Source organism: Podospora pseudoanserina (assembly GCF_035222485.1).
Source record: "Podospora pseudoanserina strain CBS 124.78 chromosome 7 map unlocalized CBS124.78p_7.2, whole genome shotgun sequence".
Taxonomy (NCBI): Eukaryota; Fungi; Ascomycota; class Sordariomycetes; order Sordariales; family Podosporaceae; genus Podospora; species Podospora pseudoanserina.
The window spans coordinates 1,753,484-1,779,188 of NW_026946672.1; the positions used below are offsets into that span (position 1 = coordinate 1,753,484).

The following is a 25,705-nucleotide window of genomic DNA, read 5'->3' on the forward strand; positions in this document are numbered from 1 at the left end:
GTAGCGTTACGGAGCTTAGTGGCCTATATTTAGAACTTGGCTTCTGGGCTGAGTGAGTGGGCCCACATCTTTCCTAGCAAGCACAGAAGAGGGCTTTGACCTGGAGTAGAATGGAAGCTTGTCCAAGTTGTTGGCACATGAAAAAGATGCAGGATATCAAAAAGGGGGGAGAGCAAGCGTCTGAAAGGAGTGGTGATCTGCGTGGTGAGGGTTTCTTTTTAGGCGACCGTTTTGTTCTTGGCTTTTTGGATGGAGGGGCAGTGAGATATGGCGGAATGCTACTGATAACCAACGAGATTTGATGCTGTGGGAGATATGTACGGTAGATTGGAAGGAAATGATGGGGAGCTGTGATATGTTGCTCAATCTCTCTTGTATGCAGTGTTATAGTGGGTTGAGATCCTATCCCCGAGTTGAGGATACTTGGTACGGAGTAAGGGTTCTGTACACAGGCGTTTAGGTATGGCGGGGGCGGCACAGCTTGCTGTAGTGCCGATGGGGTGGGTGGTGGAAGAGAGACACAGATGGAGAGCAGAGGGTATCAATGCTGTGGAACAAACGGACTTCAGGTTGGCAGGTGTTGGGTATGATTGGTCTTTTTTCGAATCAAGATAGGTAAAGTCCAAGATGGTTCGGTGGTGAGGAGAGGTTGTAGTGAGGCATCGTCACTTGAAGCCCAAGGTTGGTGAAAGAAACCACTTTTTGGCGCATATCTGATATGCTGCTCGTCAACCTGAGGCAGAATACTGCAGACGGAATTAATTCCTTGATTGCCAACCTGCATCGTTTATTGAAGAGAACACAGACCAACTGCATGATAACATGGAAAGCGTCAAGAGGTTCGAATCGTTCTGAAAAGACAGAACACAGCCCCGCTAGGCGTGAGAGGAGCTCCCCTTGAGCCCCTGTTCCCTGTCCTCTTGGAAGGCTGACGCCGCCAAATCATTGGACCTCCGTGCGGCTGCACCCTGCACGTCCGGCGCACCTGTTTGAGGGGCACGTCCACCGGGCAGTCTCGACAAGTGCATCAGCATCTTTGGGATGCCATTTCGTCTCATCTCATTCCCCTCCTCCACTTGCTTCGGCCTGTCATCGCTACGGATACACTACGCAGGATAACGCTGCGTAATTGTTTGCTTTTGTTGACCCTGGATTGCCCTTCAGGTTGCTACCTTGCTTCCTTGTTCCTTGCTACCCCAAGCCCCAGCTCTGTCTGGCGTTGCGCTTGCTCTTTGCTTGGCCATCGTCACGCATCAGAAGGGTCACTCTGAGGTCGAGTCTGCGGCTTTTAGACATTGCGCACTCACCTTTCATCCCGTCTTTTGGCTGTTAGACCCCGCTGCCAGCGCCACACCGTCCGGCTCCCGGCGTGTGCTTTGTCGCAAACCAAATCACCGGCACAAACACTTTGGACGGCCACACTCGCTTCTCCTCGCCAGCAGCGCAATAATGCCGTCCAGGAGTTATCCATGGTCTGGCAAGAACAATCGCTCTCAGCATAACCTCGTCGGCACCACAGCCGCCGAGGACGCTGGACAGTCAGGGCAGCAGCCATCAGTCCCCGGATCAGCTGTGACGAACCCCCCGAGTGCGGGTGGGAGCGCTGCTGCAAACCCCCCCTCAGCCTCGCCCAACCCGACCTTCAGCTCTAGCGAATCCTTTCAGCACGACACCAGCAACAACCGGTCAAGCCATCAACAACCTCCACCGCCTCCCCCCCATCTGGTCAGTATTTACGGGCAGTCCTGCCGGCCCTCTTGTCTCTTTCTGACCTCCTTCTGTTACAGCTGCAGCACTCCAACAGTGTCTCGGGGGCAGCATTTGACTCGCGCCCGCCACGGGAGCACGATTACGCTGACCAGGTCTCGCGCTCCCAATCCCAACGCTATCCCCAGATCTCCCCCGTGACGACCCAACTTCACCATCACCACCCCCAGCAACAGCAGCACCAACAACAACAACATCAGCAGCAGCAGCAGCAGCAGCAGGGTCAGCAGCAATCCCAACACTCGCCGCGCCACTCGCACCCGTTCGGATCCGGGTCTGCTGAGGATCTCTCGGCCGCGGGCGGACAAAGCATCTCGTCCCCCATAACTGGACCCCCGCAACCCCTCTTTAGCCAGCAACAGCAGCAACCCCCGCCAGCACCACAAAAGCAAAAGTCGTCCACTCGCAAGCTGGTCAAGAACATCTTCAGTCGCGACCACGCACCTCAGGTTCCGCAAAACAATTACAACAGTCCTCCCGGCGTTAACCGTAGAAATTCGAAGCGCGTGAGCCTTCCCCCGCCAGCACCACCAAGCCTCCGGACTGGTCTCACCCAGGTGTCCCAAGTCTCGCTCGACCAGCAACAGCTCGATTGGCAGAACCAGGCGCCTCCATCTCAACCATCCCCATTGCAAGGCGTAGGAGACTTCCGCGAGTCGTACGTGATTGACGGATCTGACCAAGAGTTACACCTGCAGAACCCCCACGATATCCAACAGCATCCCACCATACGGCCTGTTCCCCCTTCGGACTCGGACAACTCGCCTTACTCGGCTGACGAAAGTGCATACCGTCAGCATCAGGGCCACTTTCAGCACAACGACCACACACCGCCCGAGCAGCAATACGGGCAGGCCATCTTCGAACCGCAACCCAACCAGCAATTGTCCCCTCATTCGCAACAACAACAACAGCACCCTCACCTCCAACAGCAGCAGCAACAACAGCAGCAGCAGTACCACTATTCAAGCCCGCAGCAGTCGCAATACCAGAGCGGATTTAGTGGACATCTAGCCAATCCCCAACAGCAGAATCCCGAGACGATTTCGCAACTGTCGCATGAGTCTCCTGTTACCGACTCAGACCAGCGTTCGGCGTCGAACATCCAAGCTCAGAGTTCGCAGACGTCCTCGGCGGTAAGCTACCCACATCAGGCGCAGGATATCCCCGGCCGGCCGAATCCACAATCGGCGGCGCAAGGTCAAGCCCCGCAGCAACAACCACAGTCCATGGCTCCACCCACGGGCGGACAACCCCCGGCACGACGATCCCAAGAGGCAGACAAAGGACTACGGGACCTTGCCCAAGCCCCGCCTGGGCCACCGCCCAGCTATCGCCAGAGCCAGCAACCCAACATGAACAACCCCTTACCACAGCCTCCTAATGCCCCTGGGGCGAATCCGGCTTTCCGGACGAGCAATGTACCAGATAGACAGTTTGACGGGCCAGGGGATATTGCAGGTCGCAACAGCCCTCAACCTCCACCAAGTGACCGTGGAGAAGACCCAGATAAGGCGTTTAAAGACCTTTGTACGACCAGTTGTACTCTCCTATTCCGGCCTGTGCAAACTCAGCTAACCATGCAATAGTGACCAAGTACAAGAATGTAAAGCGTCTCTATTTTGACGGGAAGAAGGAGATTGAGCAATTGAGTGGCCAAGTTGAGCAACTTCAAAACGCCATTGCCAACCAGCGAATGTCTCAGAGCCGAACCTCTCTCGACGATAGCGAGTACTCGACCCGCTTTAACCGCCTCAATGGCGCCATCAATAACCTCTCGTTCAACATTCGAAAGGACTGGCAATCACTTCCGCAGTGGCTAGTCCCCTATGTTAGCCCAGAAGCGCTCAAGACGGGCAAACAAGAGATGACAGCTGTTGGGCGGGCAGTAATAACCCGGTGGCTCGTAGAAGAGATCTTCAACCGGTGTTTTCACCCAGGTCTCGAGCCTGAGCTGAGTCGGCAGCTGAAGATGATTGAGCGGAACATTAGAAACTTTAGCTACACGTTGAGCAGTCAAGAGGAGTATGATGCGCTGACGAGCAAGGTGGTGAGCTGGCGCATGGCTACGCTGGAAGGGTTGCAAGACGCTCTGCGCAGTGGGGAGGCGGTGAACTACAAGGCCGACTTCACTCGGCGAGCGACGACGGACCTGACGGCATCTCTGTTTCACCATTTGTCGAACCCACCGCCGCCTGGCGTAGATGGCAGTGCCAGTATGATTGTGGAGCTAGCCGTGGGCATTGCGGCCAACCTGCCGCTGGAGAGCCGCGATGTTGCCATCACCTATCCACTGCCGGAGTCACCTATTCAGCCGGACATCATGGAGGTTGAGAAGCAAGGGCTTCCGGCTCTGGAGGCCCGGCCGGCAGAGGGAGATGACGAGGGTGCAGGTGATGAGAAAGAGGGCGGAGGAAAAGACAAAGATGCCCGGCGCAATGACAAGTCCAGAGCGGGCATGTTGAGCGTGCTAGGCGGAGGTGGGAGCACGCCGGGGAGCAGAAAGGGGAGTGTCGTGGATGCGAACCAGATTGCACCACCGTCCAAGGACGGTGGCAAGGTTCGCTTTGCCGGGTTCGTTGCTGTTGAGGTCAGGGGTCGCCAGGTGTTGATTAAGGCTCCGGTCTGGACGCTGGCCTGAAGTTGATGAAAAGGTTGCGAGAAATGCATGTCTTTTTTTGGAATTTTGGAGAGAAGTGCGCGGGTGATACCACTGGACTGAAAAGGGGGCGAGAGGTATAAGACCGAGATATAGCTCGGCAGACGGATGGGGTGGAAGTTTCAAGGAAGAAGCCTCAAGAGATAATTTTTCCTTTTACGGTTTTTTTCTGTATCTGACTGACGATGAATATGGAAAGAAATTTGGAATGATATCCCTTCTCTTTCTCCGAGATCAAGGGGAGACAGAGCTTTTTTTATATAAATTTTACAGTTGCACTTACACCCACCAGAAGCCAAAGCTAAGCTTTTCTATGCTTGGCTTGATGTCTTTTTTTACGTAAAATATGTCTTGTGTTGTGAGAGCTTTATGGAAGAAATTGGTCATCGCCGGCACTGGATTTGAAATAAGCTTCCACCACAGCTTCGGGGTGGTTTGTGTGCGTGTAACCACAGGACTGAAAAGGGGGGGGGGAGGGACGGGCTTGAAGCAAGTTGGGACGGGAAAAAAGGAGGGGTTGGTTGTCAGCTTTGGGGTTCACCGCTTTCCACTTTGGGGGATAATTAGGCCCCACCACTGAGGATTTCGCGCGCGCGCGCAATTTACTGCCGGGGGTTTGAGAATTATGGGATTTGATGACCCCGCGATGCGCCTGTGGGAATAGCTTCAGATTTGCGACAACTGAGAATTTCTTTTTGTTTCCGGTTGGAAAAAAGACAGCAGAGGAGAAGAAAAAAATGGCCGAGTCCAAGCCTGCACATCTTGAGCCTTCCAAGTTGGGGACAAAAGCTTAGTATGCTGATTGAGCCCCTTCATTTTGTTCAGCCCTCCGTCCTCAACCCCCTGCTAACGACTTGAACATAGCTGGGACGCCCTCTACACAACCGAGCTGACAACCCACACCTCTGACCCCTCGCTAGAGGGCACAGTCTGGTTCGACGACTCGGACGCCGAGGCCAAGATCCTGTCCTACCTCTCCCCCAACCGCAACGACTCGGACTCTGACAATGAAGACGACGACCAGCCCCCCAACCCGCACCCGCACGACCTCACCCCCAGCACAGCCTCCATCCTAGACCTAGGCTGCGGCAACGGGTCCCTCCTCTTTTCCCTCCGCGACGACGGCTGGTCCGGCCACCTGTTGGGAGTCGACTACTCCCCCCACTCCATCTCCCTCGCCAAATCCATCGCCCAGTCCCGCGAGAACGAAGATCTCAAGAGTGTAGAGTTCAAAGTCTGGGACGTCCTAAACGGCGACATCCCCTCCATCTCCCCCCCAACCGGCTGGGACCTCGTCCTCGACAAAGGCACCTTCGACGCCGTCTCCCTCTCCTCCGAAACCGACTCCCTCGGCCGCAGGATCAACGAGGGCTACGGCGAGCGCGTCCTCCAGCTCCTCAAGACGGGTGGCGTCTTCCTCGTCACGTCCTGCAACTGGACCGAGACCGAACTCCGCACCTGGTTCGAGACCTCGACCGCCCCCAACGACGGAAAGACCAAACTGAAAATGGCAGGCAGGGTAGACTACCCTAGTTTCAGCTTTGGGGGTGTCAAAGGGCAGACCATCTCGACGCTGTGTTTTGAAAAGGTCGTTGTTGAGTAGAGACCAACATTAAAACGACAAAAACAAAACCAAAATAGAAATAAATGATACCCAGGGGTTTGTTTCCATAGAGTGAGAAAAAAAAACGGTCTATTGGTATAACTCGGTTACTTTATGCCCCCCTTCACCTTCATCCTCCCCCTATTCGCGATCCATACAACTGCAAAAAAGACCATTTTTTGGCAGTAAACCTGTACACTCACCACTAACCCACCCAGCTCACAGTAACCTCAACATTTCATAACCGCTGCTTCGCTTTCGTTTTGTTTTTTATTTTTAGTACACAACCTCCCCTAATGCAGAACTGTACGCTGGGAAGACTCATCGAGCGACCCAAACAAGCCCAAGGGCGCATATGCGCGCGTAAATCGGATGCTGACCTAGGACAGATGGGATACAAATATAGATGGGGACGGGCCGGGGGAAAAGTTGTTGAATTGGATATGGGAATTGCTTCATTAAAGTTCTTGCTCTATGGTGATGTGTTCATCGGGTCCCCGCCAGCCGCAGGAGGAGCCCCACTGGCGGCCGCGATAGCTTGGGCGGCGAAGAACCTGACGTCGATATCCTCATCGTCCTTGAGTTTCTCGAGGCATGGCAGGACACGCTCGTCAATCAGCCCCTGGCCCCGTGGGGATGCGGTGAAAGGAGCACCAGCCTTCTCAAGAGTGAAAATGGTACCTTCGGCGGGCAACCTGCGAAGGACACCGATGATTATGGTGTATGTCTTCGCGACATTAAACCGGATGTTGGGGATAGCATCACCGGTCAGCTTCTCAAGCATGGGAAGAATGCTGTCGGCGACTACATCCAAGGTGACAACGCTGGCCAAGGTCTGTCGATGCTGTCAGCACTTACTCATAATGACACCCAGAGAGGAAGCTCAACTCACCGAGATAGCAAAACATGTGGTCATCCTGTACAGGTAATTTGGGTGTCTACCCATCTCCATAACCTTTGGAATGATGTTTTGGCTGGCCCACTCGACACCAAAGACCTCTGTCAACCTCTTAAGGTTGTGAGTAGCAGCCTCACGGATGGAGAAGACGGTATCGCCAAGCCAGCCCATGCAAAGGCTGCTGAGCTTCTCGTTAAAGAACCCAACACCCAGCTGGCCGGCAAGCAAGGGCATGTGCCCAATTATGGCCAAACGAACACGCCACTGCTTGTCCTCGGCAAGGTGAACAATGGCTGGAAGAAGGGACTCGGAGAGCCGGTCGATGCCGATAACCTTATTTACCAGCTCGAGCTTAGAAATGATGTGAAGACGGACTTCCGGAAACTCATCCTTGAGCATCTGAATGAACATGGGCAACAGATGATCAATGGTTCTGTAGGCTGATTAGCGAGTGCGTCCTGAGACCAGTCACGACTGACGTACTCTTGCTTCCCGAGGATGGGCGCGAGGCCACTGATTTGTGTACCAAGAGCGGCACGGACATGTTGAGAGGTATCGTTGACAAGTGTCTCGATTGTTTCCAAGACCTCACTCAGCACAAGCTCTCTGGGTATCAGGGTGCAGAAGCCCGGAATCTGGCCTGCTATGGCCGTCCGCACCTCAGCCTCGTGGTCCTTGAGCAGCTTCACAAAAGCAGGGACCATGTCTCTGGTCAGAACTTCCTCATCCACAGCTTTGGCAATCTGTGGTCTAGTTAGCCATGCTCCCGTGAACGTCGAGCAAGGTCATACATACCTTTTCGAACCTGTCTGCAACCATGTACCGAACTCTCCAGCTCTTGTCCTCAATCAAGCTACGAAGCGAGCTCAAAAGAACGCCATGGCTGGCTTGCTGCTCCTTGGGAACACTCTCGGCGATGGCACCCAGGATCTCAACCGTAAGGAGTCTGACGCTGTCTTGATCGTCCGTCACAAGGTGCTGAAACTGAGGGATCATTTCTGAAATGACGAGCGGGGGAGCAATCTCCTTTACAAACTTGGCCATATTAGTAGCAGCCTGGCGGCGCACCATGGGTGTTTCGTCGTGGACAAGCTGTGAGAAGGCTTGACGGAGCTGTAACTTTGTTTCTTCGCTGACCTTGGCGTAAGGAGACGCGTACAAACCGCACGCTGAGACTTTGGAAGTGAACCAATCCGCCTTAGAGAGTCTGAACACCAGCGGAATGAAATACTCCTCGATTTGGTGCGCATCGAGATCAACGCAGATCTTGTTCAGCGACTCGACAGCCTAGAGACAGCAGAGGTCAGTCCATGTCCCTTGCGATCCTGGAAAGCGGCATCGGAATCGCCTACCTTGTCCCTCACAACGGGCTCTTCTATGGCAGCAAGGTTCTCAAGGGGAGACAGCAGAACGTGACCCCACTCCGGACCGCCGACATAGTCGATAAACTTTCCCAGCTCGCCGCTGAGGGCCACAAGAACCTCATCTTCGTCCTCGACACTTTCTGCAGCAAGAAGCAGGTTAGTGTTTCGTCCATCTACCAAGAAGAGTGCACCAACGGGATGGGGCTGGCTGACCGTCGAGAAAGGGGATGAGCTCGTCGCGAGTGCGCTCAGGGCCCAACGCAAGAGCAATGGTCGAGAGTCGGTGAATCGCGTTGAGGCGAAGCAGGACATCGTCGTGCTGGGAGAAAAAGTTAACCAACAAAAGGCCACAAGACTGTGAGCTTTGTCACCACCATACCTTCAATTCATCGATCAAGACAGCGATGGGATAGAGCTCATCGCTGGGGTTGGTTGCATCAGCCATGGTGGGCGGCTGTTGTGGGGGTATCGAGTGGTTGAAAGAAGCGCGGAATATGCCAAGAGTCGGGCGTGATTATGTCTATCTTGGTGGTATGTTTGTTTGTGCTGGTGAGGAATCCGGGCCGTGGTTTGGGCAGGGCGCTGGGTAAGGCGGCCGGGATCGCGTGTGGTGTGGAAAGTGATGCAATGGGTAATCTGAAGAGTAGGAGGGAGTTGCCGACCGGGGCGCTACAAGTAATGCAGCCCACCTGAGAGAGAGCTGTCTGCGGTGTGGTCTGGTCTCTGTTTCCCCGGGGTTGGGTGTCAATGTCGATGCTGGAATTAGGCAAGCGCGCCGGCGACCGTACAGCAGCACACTGGAGTGGAATGCAACAAGAGATGGGAGGACGCCGGGCAGTTTGTTGAATGTTTATTCCCAAAGTGATGTTGGATGGGATGGTTGTCAGAGGGTGGGCGGCGAGGGGACTGTCATGGCGAGAGCTCTCCAGCGACCAGGAGCCAGGAGCGCGGCCTAACAAATCCAGGTTGGTCACGGCCCAGGTGGTCAGTGCGTCGGCCCCAGGCTGACAGCCTCCCCCGTGCTCCCCTCCTTTTTTGACAGCCAGTGCGGGACAGCTGAAGAAGCGACGACAGGGGTGGCCAGCATCAACGACATGTGTTGCGACTTCACTTTGTACCCTCTTGTCTGCTTCAAGTAACAAGTCTCTCTCATCTTTCCGTCTATGGAGATGTCGAAGCAGACCGTGATACATCATATTATATCCCCACCGATCCGGAGGACCAGCAAACAGCCCATGACCTCACTGCAGACCACACAGTTATGCAGCTACTTCATTTATACTTCTTCAGCACTAGCTTCCAGGGACTAATCTTCAACGACAATTGTCTTTTGAATTCGGCTTAACGTGTCATTCTTCCGCTGAATAAACAACCAGGTAGGAATGCACCTGCTCATGTTGTAACCAAAGTCTGCTCGTAAGAGGAGTGTAGGTATGTATGCCTGGCTTAAAATAAACGCTCATCCTCAAAGATACAGGCCTCCCAAAAACATGCTTCCCTAAAAAACCGCCTTCAGCAAGAGCTCCACAAGAATTCCTAGCTCATGCTCTTCAACTCTTGTTCTACTGCAGCCGCACTTGCAACCGTCTCCACGTCGTCTGCATCCTGTTTCCCTGCGCTGGAACTGTTTGCGTGCCCCCCAAACACACCCTTAGCGATAGCCAAACCAGAAATCTTATCTTGTAAAGCCCCGAGTGCAGCCGGCATTCCTCCAGTGCTAGCGCTTTTATTTAGCGATGGCGGCGATACTCTTGCTTCAGGTGTGAGAGCAGCATGTGCTGTTTCGACGCCCGTTAGCACCGACTGGCTAGAGGTAAGGGCTGGAGGTTGCGGTGACGGGCTCGTCGAGACCATCGACGCCGACTCGGAAGGAATACCCGAGCTCTCAGAGAACCCCGTAGAGGCTTGGTAAGCTGCCACTCTTTCTGCTGTGGCAGCAGAGGCGTTGAGCTCCCCGTTCATTTCATCATCGGTTCTGTTAAAAACTTGATGCCACCACCTCACCTCGCCCAGTTTGGGGAAAATGAGCCGCTCTCGTCCCTTTGTGTGGTCGTCAATAGTTGGTTCATATCGGTCATTCGTGAACTCCGGTCGCCTGCTCATAAAGTAGCCCCAGACACTCCGAGTACGTTCCCGCAGATTGGCCTCGTGGCGTTGTCGCTCATTGTTGTATAAGAAAGTACCATATTGACACGAGTAAACATGGTATAGCAGTCGTCGAAGGAACCGTTCGTTGAACTCAAATCTGTTAGGATGCTGGCGGAGAAGTTGATAGGTGGCATCAAGGAACTGGTGGAAGACAGGCGAGACATCTCTCAACCTCGTCGTCTGCTCCTCGGCAGCATTTGGGGCTGTGGCTTGTTTGACCTCGTCGACTGCGGCACCCTCCTCCTGGTCTGATCCCGCCTCCTTGTCATTGGTGACATTCTTGGACCAGAATCTCTTCGCGCTGGCCATGACATTCTCGACAACATCTCCACGGCCATCATTCTCACCTGGGCGCACTGCAGAGCCCGCAAGCGCATCACTGTCGACTGTAAACCAACTCTCATGGCTCATGTGTCCAGACCGCAACTGAAACATGTGGCCAAACGAAAGCCAATCTTTCTCAACCAGCACAATGAAGCCCTCCAAAGTGCGGTAATAGGGATCAAGCATTAGCTGAGACAGGGCGCAAAGCTGGCTTGTCCGATCCCAGCCATCCGAGCAGTGAATAAGGGCATGCGAATGCTGAATCCCGACTTGCCGCGCTATTATCGACGATCCATCCAAGATTCCAGCGATATGCTTCAACCACTTGCTCTTCATCAGAAGATCTCTGTTTGGAGGAAAAGGAGAAATATCGGCATCCTTGATTGCGCTGATGACCTTGTCGAGCGAGTCCCTCATGACATGAATATTGTCTATATTTAAAAAGACCTTCTTCGCATATTTGTAGTAGTCCATGTTCTCCGACCCCATGCCTATAGCCTGCATGGCATATGAGTTGATGGCAGGCCGCGCATCCACAATAAGGTTATGCTGCTGGGCACCATATATTAGACGCTTCCCGGTCTTCTCGTCGTACATCACGTTGGGCGCGGCAATGAGCTCGTCCTCCATTCTCTCTGTGTCGGAAAGAGACATATCAGTGGGAGCATCGGGACTATCCGCACTGAGATCCACATGGCTTGACGATGGGCTATGGTCTGCCTGTATGCTCGCATTTGCAGGAGATGGCGAGTTGCCATCCAGAAAGTCTGTCGAAGCTGAAAAGCATGCGCCAACGAGTTTCTCGTCCTGGATGCTCCGCTTCATCCTGAGCCCCACAAAGGGCTGTGAGCTGCGGGTGATAGTACAGTTGTTGACGGGATGAATATATGTCAAAGTAGGGATCCGGGCCCGAGACCGAAAGTTGGCGGCATATTTCAGCGTATTATCCGAAATCTTTGAAGGCACGGCGAGAACGGCCGGATACGTCGGGGAGAAGGCATAGTCCTTATTGATGTTCGTAATCCTCCAGCCCAAGTCTGCTGACTTTTCACTGATCCCTTGTCGCCTGAACTCGGCCCTCGCGTCGTACAGGTCCCATCCGTTGATCTTGGATTCGAGAGAGTTGGAGGGCGGGGAGTAGTTGAATGCTAAGAGCTTATCAACGCTCCCCAGCCTGCAGGTCTTTGCGCGGATGAACTCGAAGGCATCCCGAGCCTGCTTGTCGTCTGTGAAGTTGAAACTGACAAAGGTAAAATCCCTGAAACGAAGCCGTAGCGATGAAGGGATACCGCTCGATGGGGGCGTTGGTCGCAAAGCGCAGTGGGATATGATGTGAAATGCGAACCATACTTGTTTCGTGTGTTTCTTCGCTTTTGGATCCGGAGCTGCCGCTGATTCTGGAGGGAAACGAAAGACGAGATGGTAGTCAGTCAGAGCCAGGTCGCCCTGTTCTGGCTTTCCGCCTCGAAGTGCTTGCACATTGCTATAGTACTAAGGTGTCATTGGAGTTTAGCAGCAGCTCGGGAGAAAATGCAGCTTCGAAACCACATACGTGCTTGTGCTGCGGCGCCGCCATGGTGAATATGGGGACAAGGCCGCCCCAATGTCACGACGAGAGAAAGCAGGAGTCGTCGCCCGTCACGCAGGCAATCGCGAAGTCGAGCTCAACAATCAGGGGTCGTCAATCGATGGAGGAAGACAAGAGCCGAGATGCCTTGACACTTGACAGGGTGACGACGTGTGGGGTATCACTTTGTAAGTGGAAATCGAGCTTCATCCGCAGAGGGTGTAGCCAGAAGACTCTATAAATCAGTATACCAGCCGAACAGAACCATGGCAGGTTTAGACTTTGGCTTTTTCAAAGTGTTGCGCAAGCCGCCGTTATGAGTGTAGGCTTGGAGGAATCACAAGACCAAGTACCACCAGCCTGCACCTGCTGTCGGCCACTGGGCATCACTGCACCACTGGCGCTTGACGTCGACGGTTCCCCCACTAAGAAGCACAGACCTCGCAGCTGACAGTTTGTTCGAGGTTGAATTTGATAGGTGCACGCCTCACCCAAGTGGCCGTACGCCCAAAATCAAGGCCCGTCCTCATTGGCGCAGGCAAACCCTACTCCACTTTTGTACACCCGGAGCCCACCAAGATTCAAAAAAGCAGTGTGCAAGTCGAATTTCCCCTCTGAGAAAAGTTTGGTGAACACCGCGATCAGGCCTACCCTCAACCTCCAGCAACCACCGAAATCCCGTAGGTCGCTCAGTACCAAACCGACATCATGGCTGTTCCCGGCACTCAGATGTAAGTCGAGAGAATTCCCGTCGTTTGAACCATCTTCAATTCGGCCATATTCGACGGCAGAGAGAGAGAGTGAGAGAGTCTGGAGGAGGGGAATCTGGAGATGGACGGCTTTCTGAAACTCTCGAGGAGGCTTCATGGGCAAAGCTCAAAAATTGGGAACAATGGCTGACTTGTCTGTGTCTGCAGCTCCAAGCGGAGAAAGTTCGTCGCTGACGGTGTCTTCTACGCCGAGTTGAACGAGTTCTTCCAGCGCGAGTTGGCCGAGGAGGGCTACTCCGGCGTCGAGGTCCGCGTCACTCCCACCGTTACCGACATCATCATCCGCGCCACCCACACCCAGGAGGTTCTCGGTGAGCAGGGTCGCCGCATCCGCGAGCTCACCTCCCTCATCCAGAAGCGCTTCAAGTTCCCCGAAAACTCGGTCTCCCTCTACGCCGCCAAGGTCCAGAACCGTGGTCTCTCCGCCGTCGCTCAGTGCGAGTCCCTTCGCTACAAGCTCCTCAACGGTCTTGCCGTTCGCCGTGCTTGCTATGGTGTCCTCCGCTTCATCATGGAGTCCGGCGCCAAGGGCTGCGAGGTCGTCGTTTCCGGCAAGCTCCGCGCTGCTCGCGCCAAGTCCATGAAGTTCACGGACGGCTTCATGATCCACTCCGGTCAGCCCGCTAAGGACTTCATCGACAGCGCCACCCGCCACGTTCTCCTCCGCCAGGGTGTCCTTGGTATCAAGGTCAAGATCATGCGCGGCTCTGACCCCGAGGGCAAGGCCGGCCCCCAGAAGTCTCTCCCCGACGCCGTCACCATCATCGACCCCAAGGAGGAGACCCCCGTCGTTCAGCCTATGAGCCAGGACTACGGTGCTAAGGCCGCCGCTGCCCAGGCTGCTGCTGAGGCTGCCCGCCAGGAGGAGCAGGCTGGTGCTGAGGAGGAGGCTGCCCCTGCCGCTGAGCAATAGGATGCTCGCGGTAGAGGTGCTGGACAATCTCCCAAGATACCCCAGTCCTACGTCGATCTGGGTGCTGAGCCTGCGCCCAACAACAGCGATGACTGGTAAATCGGAAAGGGGAGCGTTGTGGCAGGGATGAGGAGGTCTTTCTTTTGGGCGCGCCACACGCTCATCGGTATGGTTGCAGGAATGGGTTTACGGCGTCAACTTTGAGCATATTGCATTGAGTCTGCAAAAGGGAAAACGGACGGGTTGTTGCTTTATGGAGGGGTGGCTTTGTAACTATCTACAGAACCCATGGACAAGGGCAGCAACGTCAAGATGATCCTGATAACACACCGGGAATAGACCTCCTGAACAAAGTGAACGGGCTCTCTTGTGTGACATGCCGGTGGTGAAGGGCGCCAGATGTATTTTGTTTTAACAATGTGATACCACTTGTTTTCTTTGCCTCGATGATATCTGGGTGGATGGCTCCGGACGTTGGTACAACTAAACCAACCACACGACTATTTTCCATTCCCACCAACCCTTTTTTGCCAGCCAGCTTTGGCTGGCGATTTTCTAGAGAATAATGTATGCAATGGTATCGTAGCATACAGGAAGCTTCAATCTGGTGCGACAAAGACAATATTCTCGACACATCACATACCAGAACACCACACTGTAGGCCACCACCCTTTTATCCCCGCCCTCTGTACCGATAGCATGGCATGGTATATATTGCACCTGAAGATATCCATCAAACAATTAACAGTCAATTTTTACACAACCAGAAAAAACCCAAGGGAGCCTAAAAAAAAAAAAAAGTAGATCAAAAAGCTTTGTTGTTAAAACATTGAATAACCCACCCAACCTCCCGGTAATCCACCCATTGAACAAAGATATCCATTAACACAATATTTCCCATTGATTTATGCACCCTCAAACGCCATTTTGTGACGTCCCCCTTTCCCCTCTCCCGCCCCCGAGAAGAAAAAGCCGCCATATATATATCTCTCTCTTCAAAGATCCAATGAATGCCACAAGAGACAACTGTGTGATAATAGTAGCAGCAAACCATGTAGTAAAAATACATCCCAAAGAAAAAGCAAATATGCCCCCCTCCAACCCCCATCATCATCATCTATCCCCGACTTCCTACTCTGCAGCTCTATTGACTCGTTATACGCATTCCCCGCCGTCAAATGCGTCCCGTGACCCCCACTCCCGCCGTTTGGTCTCCCATTCGTTTGCTGTTGGGAAAAACTCGAAATCATGGGAGAGCGCGGGTCCACGTCGTCGTCTGTGTCGTCTGCCAAGTCGTGAAGACCAAGCCCGGCCTCTTCGTCGTAGGCCCGGATGAGACCGTCACGATCACCGCCCGTGCGGCTGCCGACGCTCATCCGGTGGGATTGGGAGCGGCGGGCTTCCATGCTCATTCTTGTCTGGATGCTAGAAATCATGTCGGTTCCCGTCGAGTCGCCGCCGCTTCTGCGGGCCAACGTCTTGGTGCCTGAGGGGTCGGTTCGGCTGAGGTTGAGGAGGTAGACGCCCGTGAATGTGACGAGGAAGCCGCAGAGGAGGGAGAGGGTGTTGACTGTGTCGGTTGTGTTGAAACCTTGAAAGAGGATGAAGGAGGCAATAAGAGTTGCCGTCGTGAAAGTGACATAGTAGAGGGGGTTAACGCTAGTCAATGTTAGCGATAGTCCCAAGGCTGCCGCATGACTGGCGAGGCTTACATGTTGGTAGGGAACTGGCTCAGAGCCTTGTTAAAGTAGTTCATCTGGGTAAGGATACAAACCACAGTAATGATCATAAAGACATAAGTCGACGGGTGGCTGAACTGGTTGTGCCCCGCAAAGGTCAACTTGAGGGCAATGCCAAACGCCTTGACGGCCATGACCGAGATGGATCCAACAGTCGAACAAATGCTCAGGTAGACAAGAGGATTCTTCTTGCCGTGGATCGGCCCAACCTTGTAGATCATAATCGTCGCGAAAATGCAGACGAACAGCGAGTAGAACAAGAAGCCTATACCTGGTCAGCCACATCTTCCTGGAGCATGTCCCAGCAGCCAATGTTGGTTCATACCTGGCTGAATCGCATATTCGAGAATCTGGTCAATAGTCTGAATATCCTCGTCAGGGGACGCATGCAGCACAATAATGACAGCTCCGATCAGACAGAGGGCGCTCCCCAGCTTGCCCAACGTCCCCAACTCCTCATTGAGCACGTATGACCCCACCACAGCTCCCACTAACACCGACAGCGCTCCAAGAGGGGTGACGAGGATGGCCGGCGCAAAAGCGTAAGCTGCAAAGTTGAAGATTTCGCCCAAAACCACTGTATGCTTCGTCAGCGCGCGCAGTTCCCTCGAGATCCAGGGAGGAAGATGTCCATACAGCAAACAATGCCTGCCCACCACATTGGGTTCTTCAAGTAAACGAACCCATCCCCTTCAAACCCATGCCTTTCTTCTGCTTGCATCAATCCCTATAACAGCCGGTCACCAGGTCAGCATTCTTCCTTTCGTCCCGTATGGCGTGGCCTGTGGGCATGTGCTTGGTGTGTAACATGAGTGGGCTGGCTGTTCGAGCTGGGAGGCCGTACCTTTTTGGTGATGACGAAGCTGATACCTGTCCACGACCAGAGTTAGCCCCAATCGCTCTCCCGGGTCCTCGAGATCAGTGAATATGCGCATACCTATTGCTAAACTCGAGCTCATGGCCAAGGCCAGGCCAATATATCTAAAAGACAGAAAACCACAGCGTCAGTTGCGATGCGCCACCAGGGCTGAGCCCCCAAGACCTGCAAAACAGGCTGCAAAGAAAAGGGCAGCAGCATACTTCTCCTCCAACATCATCTTGAAAGCAATACAAAGAAAACGAGCGCGACGGCAGCAACGAGAACGCGCTGCCTGTGTTCTTGTTGTTGTTTTTGTTGTTGTTGTGGCGGTGGTGGTTACTGCGAACCGGAGCCGGAGCTACACTGTCGAGGTTTCTAGGAGGGGCAAGCAAGCAGCCGCTCTCTCTCGCGCCGGGCGAGGGTCTGCAGGAAAAAAAAGCGAAGAAAGAAAAACAAGAAGAATATCAAGCTTTTGGCCGTCTGATATGCATTCGGTAGATCTTTTCCAATACTAATTGAGAGCTTGGAGCGCAATCCGTTTTCCGTGTAATGTTTTTTTCCCTGCTCGGTCGAAAGTACGCAGCGGTTTTCGTCTCGTCTGATGAGGACACAGGTGGCTCGTGGGTGCGCTCGTGGCTCGGCGGCGGCGGCGGGCGGAGGAGGGCCGTAATAGTTAAGCAAGTGTTACCTAGGGTTGGATATGCGCTGGGGCTGCTTGGGTTCGTGTTGTTGCCGTCTGTGGTGTTTCCCCAGTGATATCGCTGACCCAAGGGAATTTGTCCAGACACCAGATCAGAGTTCCGTTTGTGTGGTGTGTGTTTACTTGGTAGCGCAAACGAATGTGTTCTGATAGAGCATGGAGAGAAGTGTTGCTGGTAAGTTTCATTCGAGGCCCCCTGCTGCGGTGGTGTCGAGCTGCAAAGTCTGGGGACGGGCTGGTTTCAAGAAACCTCAACCAACCCCTGCTCAAGAAATTCTGGACCCCTGGGGCCTGCACGCCTGACAGGGTCACGACACACAGTGCGCCGTCGCTGTTTTTGGTTGTGGTTGGCCTGCTGAAGTTTGGGTCGAGGGCGGCTCACCAAGGACGGGACAAGAGAGAGGACACGAGGCGGCCGCGCCGCACACGAGCAGTTCTCCCATCCTTTCAACGCTCTTTTCCTATCAACTCTAATTTGAGGCTTGAAGATTGAAGAAAATCCTAGATTAGAACGTAGCTTCCTATCTCGATATGTTCCCCTACCAAACTATCAATCACCTGCCACCAGTACCAAGACCCAAGTACGCCCCTTCATCTCAGGGTTCTCTTCAACAAAAAAACTATAAATTGTCCCCCTTCCCCCCATCCCCCGCAGAGCTTGCAAGTTATTACAGCGTCGTCAGCAGCTGGAAATGAACCCACCAGTGTCCCTCGGCTCATGGAATCCCAGCAATATCACGCCGTTGAAATCCACATGCCTGCAGACGTCTAAAAACATAACTGCCCTCAAAGTCCGTTCTACACATACAACCCCATCTACAATGTAGATCTCTCTCTCCCGCCAGATCTCAGGGATTCGCGATGCTCACATGGGATGACATCGAACCAGACAAAGAAACAGACAGACCTGAGAACCTCGGGACGCACAGGCGAAGGTACCAAACACCCAAACTCCCCCGACCTCCCCTCACATCAACCCCCTCCCCTGAAGTATGCAGATCCCCGTACTCTGTACCTACATAACGTAAGCTTTCCATTGTAGAGTGCAACAACAAGGTCAGCTTTCTGGAAGAGTTTATCCATCTTACTCTGTCCATTACTGTAGGACATGCCCATGCAATTTACAGAGGATGTTATTAGCGAAGCAATCACACCTCAAATAATATAGGTTTCACAACAAATCCGTAGCATCTTCAAATACCACATCTGCTCATCATAGCTCACGTCTGTGCGATCAAACCAGGTAGCTCCTGTAACTCTCCCAAGAGTCACAGCCAAGCTCCCTCTACTCATGTACCTAACATGTTCCAGTACATCCGAACCCTGAAAATCGTGGCAGTGCAAACAAAAAAACTGGGTACCTCAAATCAGCTTATTCGTCTTGGGTTTTCCCTTCGAAGTACCTCAACGTCCGCCCTTCCCGGTGCCAGACTGCTGGTGCCTTTTTCTCTTCACCTCTCTTTACAATAATTCGGGCAACTCTTCTCAATCCGTACATTGCTACACAACACCCCATCAACACTCTCCTCTCCCCCTATCTCTCAGGATCAAGTCAACATTCTGGACTCAGGGCAAAAGCTTCCTATAATCGTCGAAAGAAGATCGAAAATCAGAAGTGACAAAAAGCCAAAAGGGTGACAGTGAGAACTGAGAAAAAAAAGGAAGAGATCCCCAGTGCCCACCCCTCTTTCCCTTCCACCACTCTGAAATCCATCTTACTTTTGTCAAAAACCAGAAAACCCCCCACCCATCCTCCAAATCGTCATCCCCAAAGTAACTCTCAACTAGCTACGTCGACTACCGAACTCAGCTAGATAGCCCCTTGCCGTGAGAAGCTGGGTCTATCTCTGAAACTAACAGACCCCCAGTTGAGATGGACGAGAAAGAAGAAAAAAACCGAAGCCTGCCTCCAATGATTGATTCCAAAAGCCAACGCCATGACAAGCCTGCTGAAAAGCCAGCTCCAGCCGTTGATAAGCCCCCCTGGCCCATCCCATCCCCAGCCAATGCAGAAATTTTGCCCATCCATGGTAGTGTTACATATAAATGCTGGGTATAAAATTGCAATGCTGTGGCCTGCATGCGGTAACGTCGATTCAGCCCAAGGCTGAAAGTTGTTTGATTAATGATATTGCGTTGCTGCGCAAGTAATGAGTGACCGTGCTGGCCCACGCAGATGCAAAAAGATCGCAAAAATGATGAAATTTCGGCAGAACTTCGCAATCGTGATACCGTCACCCTCTTCGATGTGTTGCCGAAAACTTACCTGGGCATTTCACAATACGAGCTGTCGATGATTGGCCGAAATGAGTACCTTCGAAAACAAAAACGGGACGGGGTCAGAACCTTTTCCTTCGAAGAAAGATGTCGCGGCTGAACTACAACCGTGTCTCAGAGATATGGGCAAGAAAAACCTGTACAGAGCCCGCCGATTATGTCCGACGACGCTTGTGATCTATCCGTATGTAAGTATGAGCACGTCGTATTGGGGAAAGGTGGGAACGCATACCGGATTCCTCAGCGAGGCTCTCTGCATCGTCAGTTCTGTATCGTTTTCCAGTGGGGCTCGACGGAGCAAGGTCAAGGTCAGGCTGCGGTTCAAATGTGATGTCTCCTTCCGCCTCGTCATGCACCTCTTCGTACTCATCCCCATCATTGCCCCAGTCAATTTCATCACCATCTTCCACTGGAGCCGCTACGGAGTGCGGCGCGCTGTTATCTGGCGTGAAAGAATCATCTGCCCCATCGTTCTCGTCGTAGTCAATTTCGTCGCCGTTCATGGTCGTGCTCGTATGATCGGACGCTGTGTCTCCTGTTGCTGATGCAGACGGCCCCTGTTGCGGATCTTTACTCACAGTGGGGGACATGCCCCGAGAGACTTGTGAAATCTCAGCCTGCCAGTCCGTTTCCAGAGCGTCTTCATTGTTATCGGCTGCGGTGTTGGTAACCTCGGGCACGCCGTTCAATATTTCTCCGCCTTGACCGCCGTCGCCTTCTTGCTCGTCGATTGTTGAGAGGCCGCCGTCCTGGTCAAAAGTGAGGAGAAGATCGTTATCTTGAAAGCGAGGAATGTTAGCGTCGCTGTAGTGACCAAAACTGATGCTTATCTGCGAACTGGCGCGAGAGTGAGACGTAAAGAAATTGTTGGTCAATGGCGATGCCGCGTCCAACATATTCAAGCCCTCTTCCTCCACGTTGTCCTCGTTATCAGAATAATCGATGATGTACTCCTCATCGACGGTAAAGCTTGACGAACCCATCTCAGATGTCGCTCTGGACCCAAGTTGAGTTCCGCTTGCACCCTCCAGCTCGCAAGGTTCGTCATCATCATCATAATCGATGTCAAATTCAACTGCGGGGGTGGCGAGCTGCGACGCCCTGGTCGAACTCGTACTGGACAAAAGCAGATTGTTGGTGGGGTGTAAAGAAAAAGGGGGTTTACCATTTGAACCTGTTGTCAGTTCAAACACACCATTGCTGGTGAGTTGAGCCTCCTCAGTTGTTTCCAGCTCTGTGATGACATCGAAGGCCTCATCGGCGTCCTTCATCTCCTGCTCATCCACATCGACATCGACAGACTCGTAGGAAACCTGTTCTTGAGGAAAGTCCGAGGTATTGGAATCCTCAGCGTGCACAGTCTCGAGGGTTGTTTGATATACAACCTGATCATCATGGTCTGGCTGCCCTTCAGCTGCTAGCTCTGGCGATTGGGAGTGTGTGCTGGAGATGGCAGCATCTTCGTTTTGAGTGGTAGCGTCGTTCTCAACAGCAGGCGATACGCTAGGATTGTGGCTTTGATCATGGTTAGAAGCGATGCCATTGACTGGGGTCTCGTTTTCATAGCTATCATGGGCCGTGTCATCATCCTCGTCAACAAGGAGTTCTTCGTTGACCCATCTTTTCTGATGGTTAGATTCGGTATGCTCAGAATGCTCATGTTCAGAGAGCACGCTTCCAGAGCGGCATGGCGATTCGCCGCCATACTTGGCCTCATCAAGAAGTTGTAGGAAGCGCTCTTCGCAATCGTGCTGGACAATCAACTGCAAAACAGGAACTGAGGCGATGGCGGTGTCTTTTGCCGCCAATGCAGCGTGGCAATCCAGTAGTTCACGGAGTGTCCGGTTGAGAAACCTTTCACTAGACCTTTCGCCAAACTCGAGGTCCAGAGAGTCAAAACTGACCAAGAGGGTATCGGTAGGGGCAATTTCGTTCGCAATGACTTGGCGAAGAGAAGAGAGAAACTGTGCAAGGGGCTCATCCATCTTCTTGACGTCCGACAGAAAGAAAGCGTCTGGGTCGTCATTTGCAGTCCCAAACAGCGAGTAGTTGACGTCATTGTAAAAGACCTCAATGTCGGGAACACCATGAAGAGAACTCGCAAGATCTTCGATCGCCTTGTCAACTTCACTAAGGCCGCCTCTGGGTTCCTCGTCATCATCCATGAGGTAATCCTCGTTGCCATCAGCATGATTTGAGCCGGCCTCATAGTCCATATTGCTGTGGCTGCCCAGTTCAGGAACCTTCTCCTTCTCGTCGTCATCATCATCATTATCATCATCATCATGATCAAGCTGGTCGTCAAGATCTTCTTCGACCATAGGTTTCTCTGATTCAATGTTGTTCAGTAAAACCGCCTGGTCTTCCTGTGCATGGATCTGGGGTTGGCCGATGGAATTATCATGCTGAGGGCTGGGCTGTTCATCTGCTTCATACTCTGGTTGGTCCTCATGTTGAGGCTCAATCTGGTCCTCGGCTTCATACTCTGGCTCGTCCTCATGCTGAGGCTCAGACTGGTCTTCAGCCTCAAACTCTGGCTCGTCTCCAAGCTGAGGCTCGGCCTGGTTTTCAGCTTCATACTCCGGTTGGTCCTCATGCAGAGGGTCCAACTCGTCTTCCGCTTGATATTCCGGCTGCTCAGCATCTGCGACGGCCAGATCTTGGGCATTCTCGTCAGCCTTGACGGCCTCCGTGGTCAAGCTGTAGTCCTCTTCGTAGCCGATCTCTTCTTGATACTCCAGGCCTGTCGCCGCGATCTCATCACCCGCTACTTCGTTCGGGGGGCCTTCATCTTCAGCTGAATTGGTCGCGGCATGCTCCGAGTGAGCTTCTTCTTCGTCGTCTTCATAGCCAATCTCGTCAACTTGATCGACTACATTCTTGGTGATTACTGCAGGGGCGTCTTGTTGGTTCTCATCTGCCTGATCATAAACGCCATCCAGCTGGAAATCAAATCCATCGGCATCAAAATCCGGGACAGCCTCCTGATCTAACTGGCCCAAGGGGCCAGGGTCCACGGCCAGCTCAACCTGGTCCATGGTGAGCTGGGTTGGAGATGGGTGATATGTCGAACGCAGCCCGACGCGTAGGCTACGTTTTTTGGTTGGTTATGAGCGGCTATTGCCGTGTTGGTTGGTAGAAAGTATATGGTGGAAAGCGGTGGGCTTGATACTGAAAATCCGCAGGATTATCGACGACGCCAGTGGCTGGACGTGGGGCTGAGGTCGAGTTTACGTTTTTTCTTACGGCAAACGCTGAAATCGAGCGAATGGTTGTACACGCTCAGTCCAGTCGATACGGTAGGACCGGAGGGCAGGAGTGGAAAAGTCGAGGGGCGCGCGGAATTCAGGTTACGGTTGATGGTCAACTACTGAGTTTAGGTTGTGGTTTGGGCGAATCCAGCACATGGGCAAGAGCTCCAAGTGGAAATGGAGAAAGTTCTTGTTCTTGTACAGGGAGCTCCTGAAGAACGGTGGGATGCCGACTTCTAATTTTTCAGAAGCAGAAGTCGAGAGCGGGTCGAGTGAATTTGCTGTTGAAGTCAAGAGCGCAATCTTGTGAAATGGATGAAGGCAGGTAGGTCGGGACTTCTTATACTCTGCTGACGCGCGCAGAGGAGAGTAATTGAAAGCGTGTTTGTCGGAAAAGTGAAAGAGCACTGGAGAAGCGGCGATTCGTTTGAATAATCGAGTGGAGGACGGCCCGCATTTCAGTTTAGTGGACTGACACCCGTCTGGCAGCCTGGACCTGGTCCGTGCCCATCCATATGTCCTCAGACAGGGGAAAGAGCTTCACTTCACAGTGGTGGCACGGTCAGGGTGGATGCCAGCTGGCAGCCCCTCGTCAGGCACACCTCAGCTGCCACTGGGTGCTGGAAAGACCACCTATCGACCACAGTTGTATCATTTCTGGGAGGTGAAGCTACAATTGCCAGTAATTAACGGCTCGACCGACACCGACACCGACACCAACCCGACCTCTCCCAACTGAGCCCCAGCAAACCGTCCAGCTGTTGAATTCAAGATGGTAGACCTCCCGAGATGATGCAATCCAGAGCGCAACAAACAGCTAACCATTGCGCCCTAGGTTGTCCTCGCTGCGTCCATCTGCACTCGGGGCGGCAAGGCTGTTCTGGCCAGGGCCTTCCACGACATCAAGCGCACTCGTGTCGAAGCCCTCCTCGCATCTTTCCCCAAGGCTGCCAACTCGGGCACCCAACACACCACCGTCGAACAGGACAATGTTCGATTCGTATACCAGCCATTGGATGAGCTCTACATGGTGCTCATCACCAACAAGCAGTCCAACATCCTCCAGGACATCGACTCCCTCCACCTCTTCGCCCAGGTCGTTACCAGCACTTGCAAGAGCCTCGACGAGCGAGAAATCCTCCGAAATGCCTTCGAACTTATCAGTGCCTTCGACGAGATCGTCACCCTGGGTTACCGTGAGAACCTGACTGTCAGCCAAATTAGGACATTCTTGGAAATGGAGTCTCACGAGGAGCGCATTCAGGAGATTATTGCTCGGGTAGGTGGAATAATACTTTTATGGGCTGCTTGGGGTTCTGACACCGGTGTAGAACAAGGAACTCGAGGCTACCGAAGAGCGCAAGAGGAAGGCGAAGCAGCTGGAGATGCAGCGCAAGGAGTCTGGGAGAGCTGGCCGCTCCGGTGGCATGGCTTCACGACCAGCCGTATACCCAACATACACACCCCCTGTCCGACCGGCTGTTACTGAGACATACGATACCTACGAGGCGGAGAAGAACAAATCCAAGTACGTTGCCTTCACAGTCTGGACGTTTGGTGGGCGGGAACTGACAGAATCAGGTTTGGAGCGCCTAAGGGCAAGGGTATGCAGCTGGGCAAGAAGTCCAAGACTACAGATATGTTCGAGCGTGTGAAGACCGAGCTGGGGCCAGTGGACGACGCACCCCTTGTACCGGTTGCCACTCCTTCTGCCCCAGAACCGGCCGCCGCCTCCCGTGTATCAACGTCCCTGGACCGGGATGCGATCCACGTTACCGTCAACGAAGCCATCACAGCCAAACTGTCCAGGGATGGGGCCCTCAACTCGTTCTCCATCAGCGGTGACTTGACATTGCGCGTGTCAGATCCATCACTCACCAAGCTCAAGCTTAATCTCAATGCTACTCCTTCGCACGGTGCCCAGTTCCGGACACATCCAAATGTCGACAAGAATCTGTTCAACAGCACGAAAGCGATCCAGATGGCTAACACGGCGAGGGGCTTCCCTGTCAACAACGCGGTTGGTGTGCTGCGCTGGAGAGTTGCGCCCAAGGCCGACGATACGAGTATCTTGCCGATTGCGTTTACTGTCTGGGTCAACAAGGGTTCCGACGGCAACTGTTCGTTGACTGTCGAGTATGAGCTGTCGGGCGGTGATGAGCTCAAGGATGTTAGTATTGTGATCCCTTACCAGAGCGCCGAGCCATCCGTTGCCAGCTTCGATGCCACCTACGAGGTGTCTGGTGACAGCCTTGAGTGGTCCATTGGCACTGTCAACGAGGAGAATCCCAGCGGTGCTTTCGAGTTTGAGGCGCAGACGGATGACGAGAACGAGTTCTTCCCCATGCAAGTTCGCTTCTCCAAGACCTCGCCATTTGTGGATGTTGATGTAAGTTTTCCATCCTCTGACTGCGAACACAGAAAACAAACAGTATGCTAACTTTTTCTTCCAGGTCACCTCGGTGGAGCTTGTCGAAATGAACGAGGAGGTAACCTTCTCCAAGGAGGTGAAATCGGTGGCGGACTCGTACTTGATTGAATAAATGGAGGTGATTAACGTGGTATAGGGATGAATCTGTTGTGTGTTTGGCGCACCGAGCAAGCATGTGTCTTTTTGGTGTCTGGTTAGAGAAGACTTGGGGAGGCGGATAGCTCCCCTAATAAAATTGATTTGGCGTGTTTCTGCAAGAAATCGAATGCCTGGTGTATGTATTCGTGCTGGTGCTATGGTGTATGTGGACAAGCATTTCAGGGGCTGCCCGTATTTTGACCGCTTGGGGGGGCAGCACAGTGCGAACGCTAGGGCCAATTATTTCATGAATTCCTTCCACACTTCTCACTGAACTCTGAAGAGCAAGAGCGCTTC

At 53.2% G+C, this 25,705-nt stretch overlaps 8 protein-coding genes across 8 annotated transcripts; 4 read left to right on the forward strand and 4 right to left on the reverse strand.

Moving 5' to 3' along the window:
- Positions 1–833: 833 nt before the first annotated feature.
- On the forward strand, positions 834–4,408 carry QC764_706670 (uncharacterized protein; the record flags this gene model as incomplete). The annotated part of the gene is made up of 3 exons (XM_062950307.1): positions 834–1,725; positions 1,788–3,297; positions 3,357–4,408. Exons 1-3 carry the CDS (start codon positions 1,450–1,452, stop codon positions 4,406–4,408), a joined length of 2,838 nt encoding a protein of 945 aa, XP_062796307.1. The 5' UTR covers positions 834–1,449.
- Positions 4,409–4,928: 520 nt separating this feature from the next.
- EFM4 (Protein-lysine N-methyltransferase efm4) lies at positions 4,929–6,053 on the forward strand. The gene is made up of 2 exons (XM_062950308.1): positions 4,929–5,219; positions 5,291–6,053. The coding sequence occupies exons 1-2, from the start codon at positions 5,062–5,064 to the stop codon at positions 6,027–6,029; spliced, it is 897 nt and encodes a 298-aa protein (XP_062796308.1). The 5' UTR covers positions 4,929–5,061; the 3' UTR covers positions 6,030–6,053.
- TPD3 (protein phosphatase 2A structural subunit) lies at positions 5,081–8,736 on the reverse strand (the record flags this gene model as incomplete). The annotated part of the gene is made up of 8 exons (XM_062950309.1): positions 5,081–5,219; positions 5,289–6,864; positions 6,922–7,360; positions 7,411–7,670; positions 7,723–8,214; positions 8,280–8,431; positions 8,505–8,610; positions 8,671–8,736. The coding sequence occupies 7 exons, from the start codon at positions 8,734–8,736 to the stop codon at positions 6,502–6,504; spliced, it is 1,878 nt and encodes a 625-aa protein (XP_062796309.1). The 3' UTR covers positions 5,081–5,219; positions 5,289–6,501.
- A 1,091-nt stretch (positions 8,737–9,827) lies between these two features.
- On the reverse strand, positions 9,828–12,740 carry YMR1 (phosphatidylinositol-3-phosphatase ymr1; the record flags this gene model as incomplete). The annotated part of the gene is made up of 2 exons (XM_062950310.1): positions 12,316–12,740; positions 9,828–12,254 (listed from the first exon to the last, which is right to left on the reverse strand). Exons 1-2 carry the CDS (start codon positions 12,337–12,339, stop codon positions 9,828–9,830), a joined length of 2,451 nt encoding a protein of 816 aa, XP_062796310.1. The 5' UTR covers positions 12,340–12,740.
- Positions 12,718–14,454, forward strand: RPS3 (40S ribosomal protein S3). The gene is made up of 2 exons (XM_062950311.1): positions 12,718–13,061; positions 13,248–14,454. Exons 1-2 carry the CDS (start codon positions 13,039–13,041, stop codon positions 14,011–14,013), a joined length of 789 nt encoding a protein of 262 aa, XP_062796311.1. The 5' UTR covers positions 12,718–13,038; the 3' UTR covers positions 14,014–14,454.
- Positions 14,455–14,985: 531 nt separating this feature from the next.
- Positions 14,986–17,541, reverse strand: QC764_706720 (uncharacterized protein). Its single transcript, XM_062950312.1, has 7 exons — positions 16,833–17,541; positions 16,690–16,733; positions 16,597–16,622; positions 16,389–16,479; positions 16,078–16,329; positions 15,726–16,017; positions 14,986–15,672 (listed from the first exon to the last, which is right to left on the reverse strand). The coding sequence occupies exons 1-7, from the start codon at positions 16,847–16,849 to the stop codon at positions 15,009–15,011; spliced, it is 1,386 nt and encodes a 461-aa protein (XP_062796312.1). The 5' UTR covers positions 16,850–17,541; the 3' UTR covers positions 14,986–15,008.
- Positions 17,542–18,480: 939 nt separating this feature from the next.
- Positions 18,481–23,287, reverse strand: QC764_706730 (uncharacterized protein). Its single transcript, XM_062950313.1, has 3 exons — positions 20,754–23,287; positions 19,821–20,366; positions 18,481–19,766 (listed from the first exon to the last, which is right to left on the reverse strand). The coding sequence occupies exons 1-3, from the start codon at positions 22,624–22,626 to the stop codon at positions 19,744–19,746; spliced, it is 2,442 nt and encodes an 813-aa protein (XP_062796313.1). The 5' UTR covers positions 22,627–23,287; the 3' UTR covers positions 18,481–19,743.
- Positions 23,288–23,392: 105 nt separating this feature from the next.
- Positions 23,393–25,545, forward strand: RET2 (coatomer subunit delta). Its single transcript, XM_062950314.1, has 5 exons — positions 23,393–23,614; positions 23,675–24,118; positions 24,171–24,367; positions 24,421–25,228; positions 25,293–25,545. Exons 1-5 carry the CDS (start codon positions 23,612–23,614, stop codon positions 25,380–25,382), a joined length of 1,542 nt encoding a protein of 513 aa, XP_062796314.1. The 5' UTR covers positions 23,393–23,611; the 3' UTR covers positions 25,383–25,545.
- The last annotated feature ends 160 nt before the right edge of the window (positions 25,546–25,705 follow it).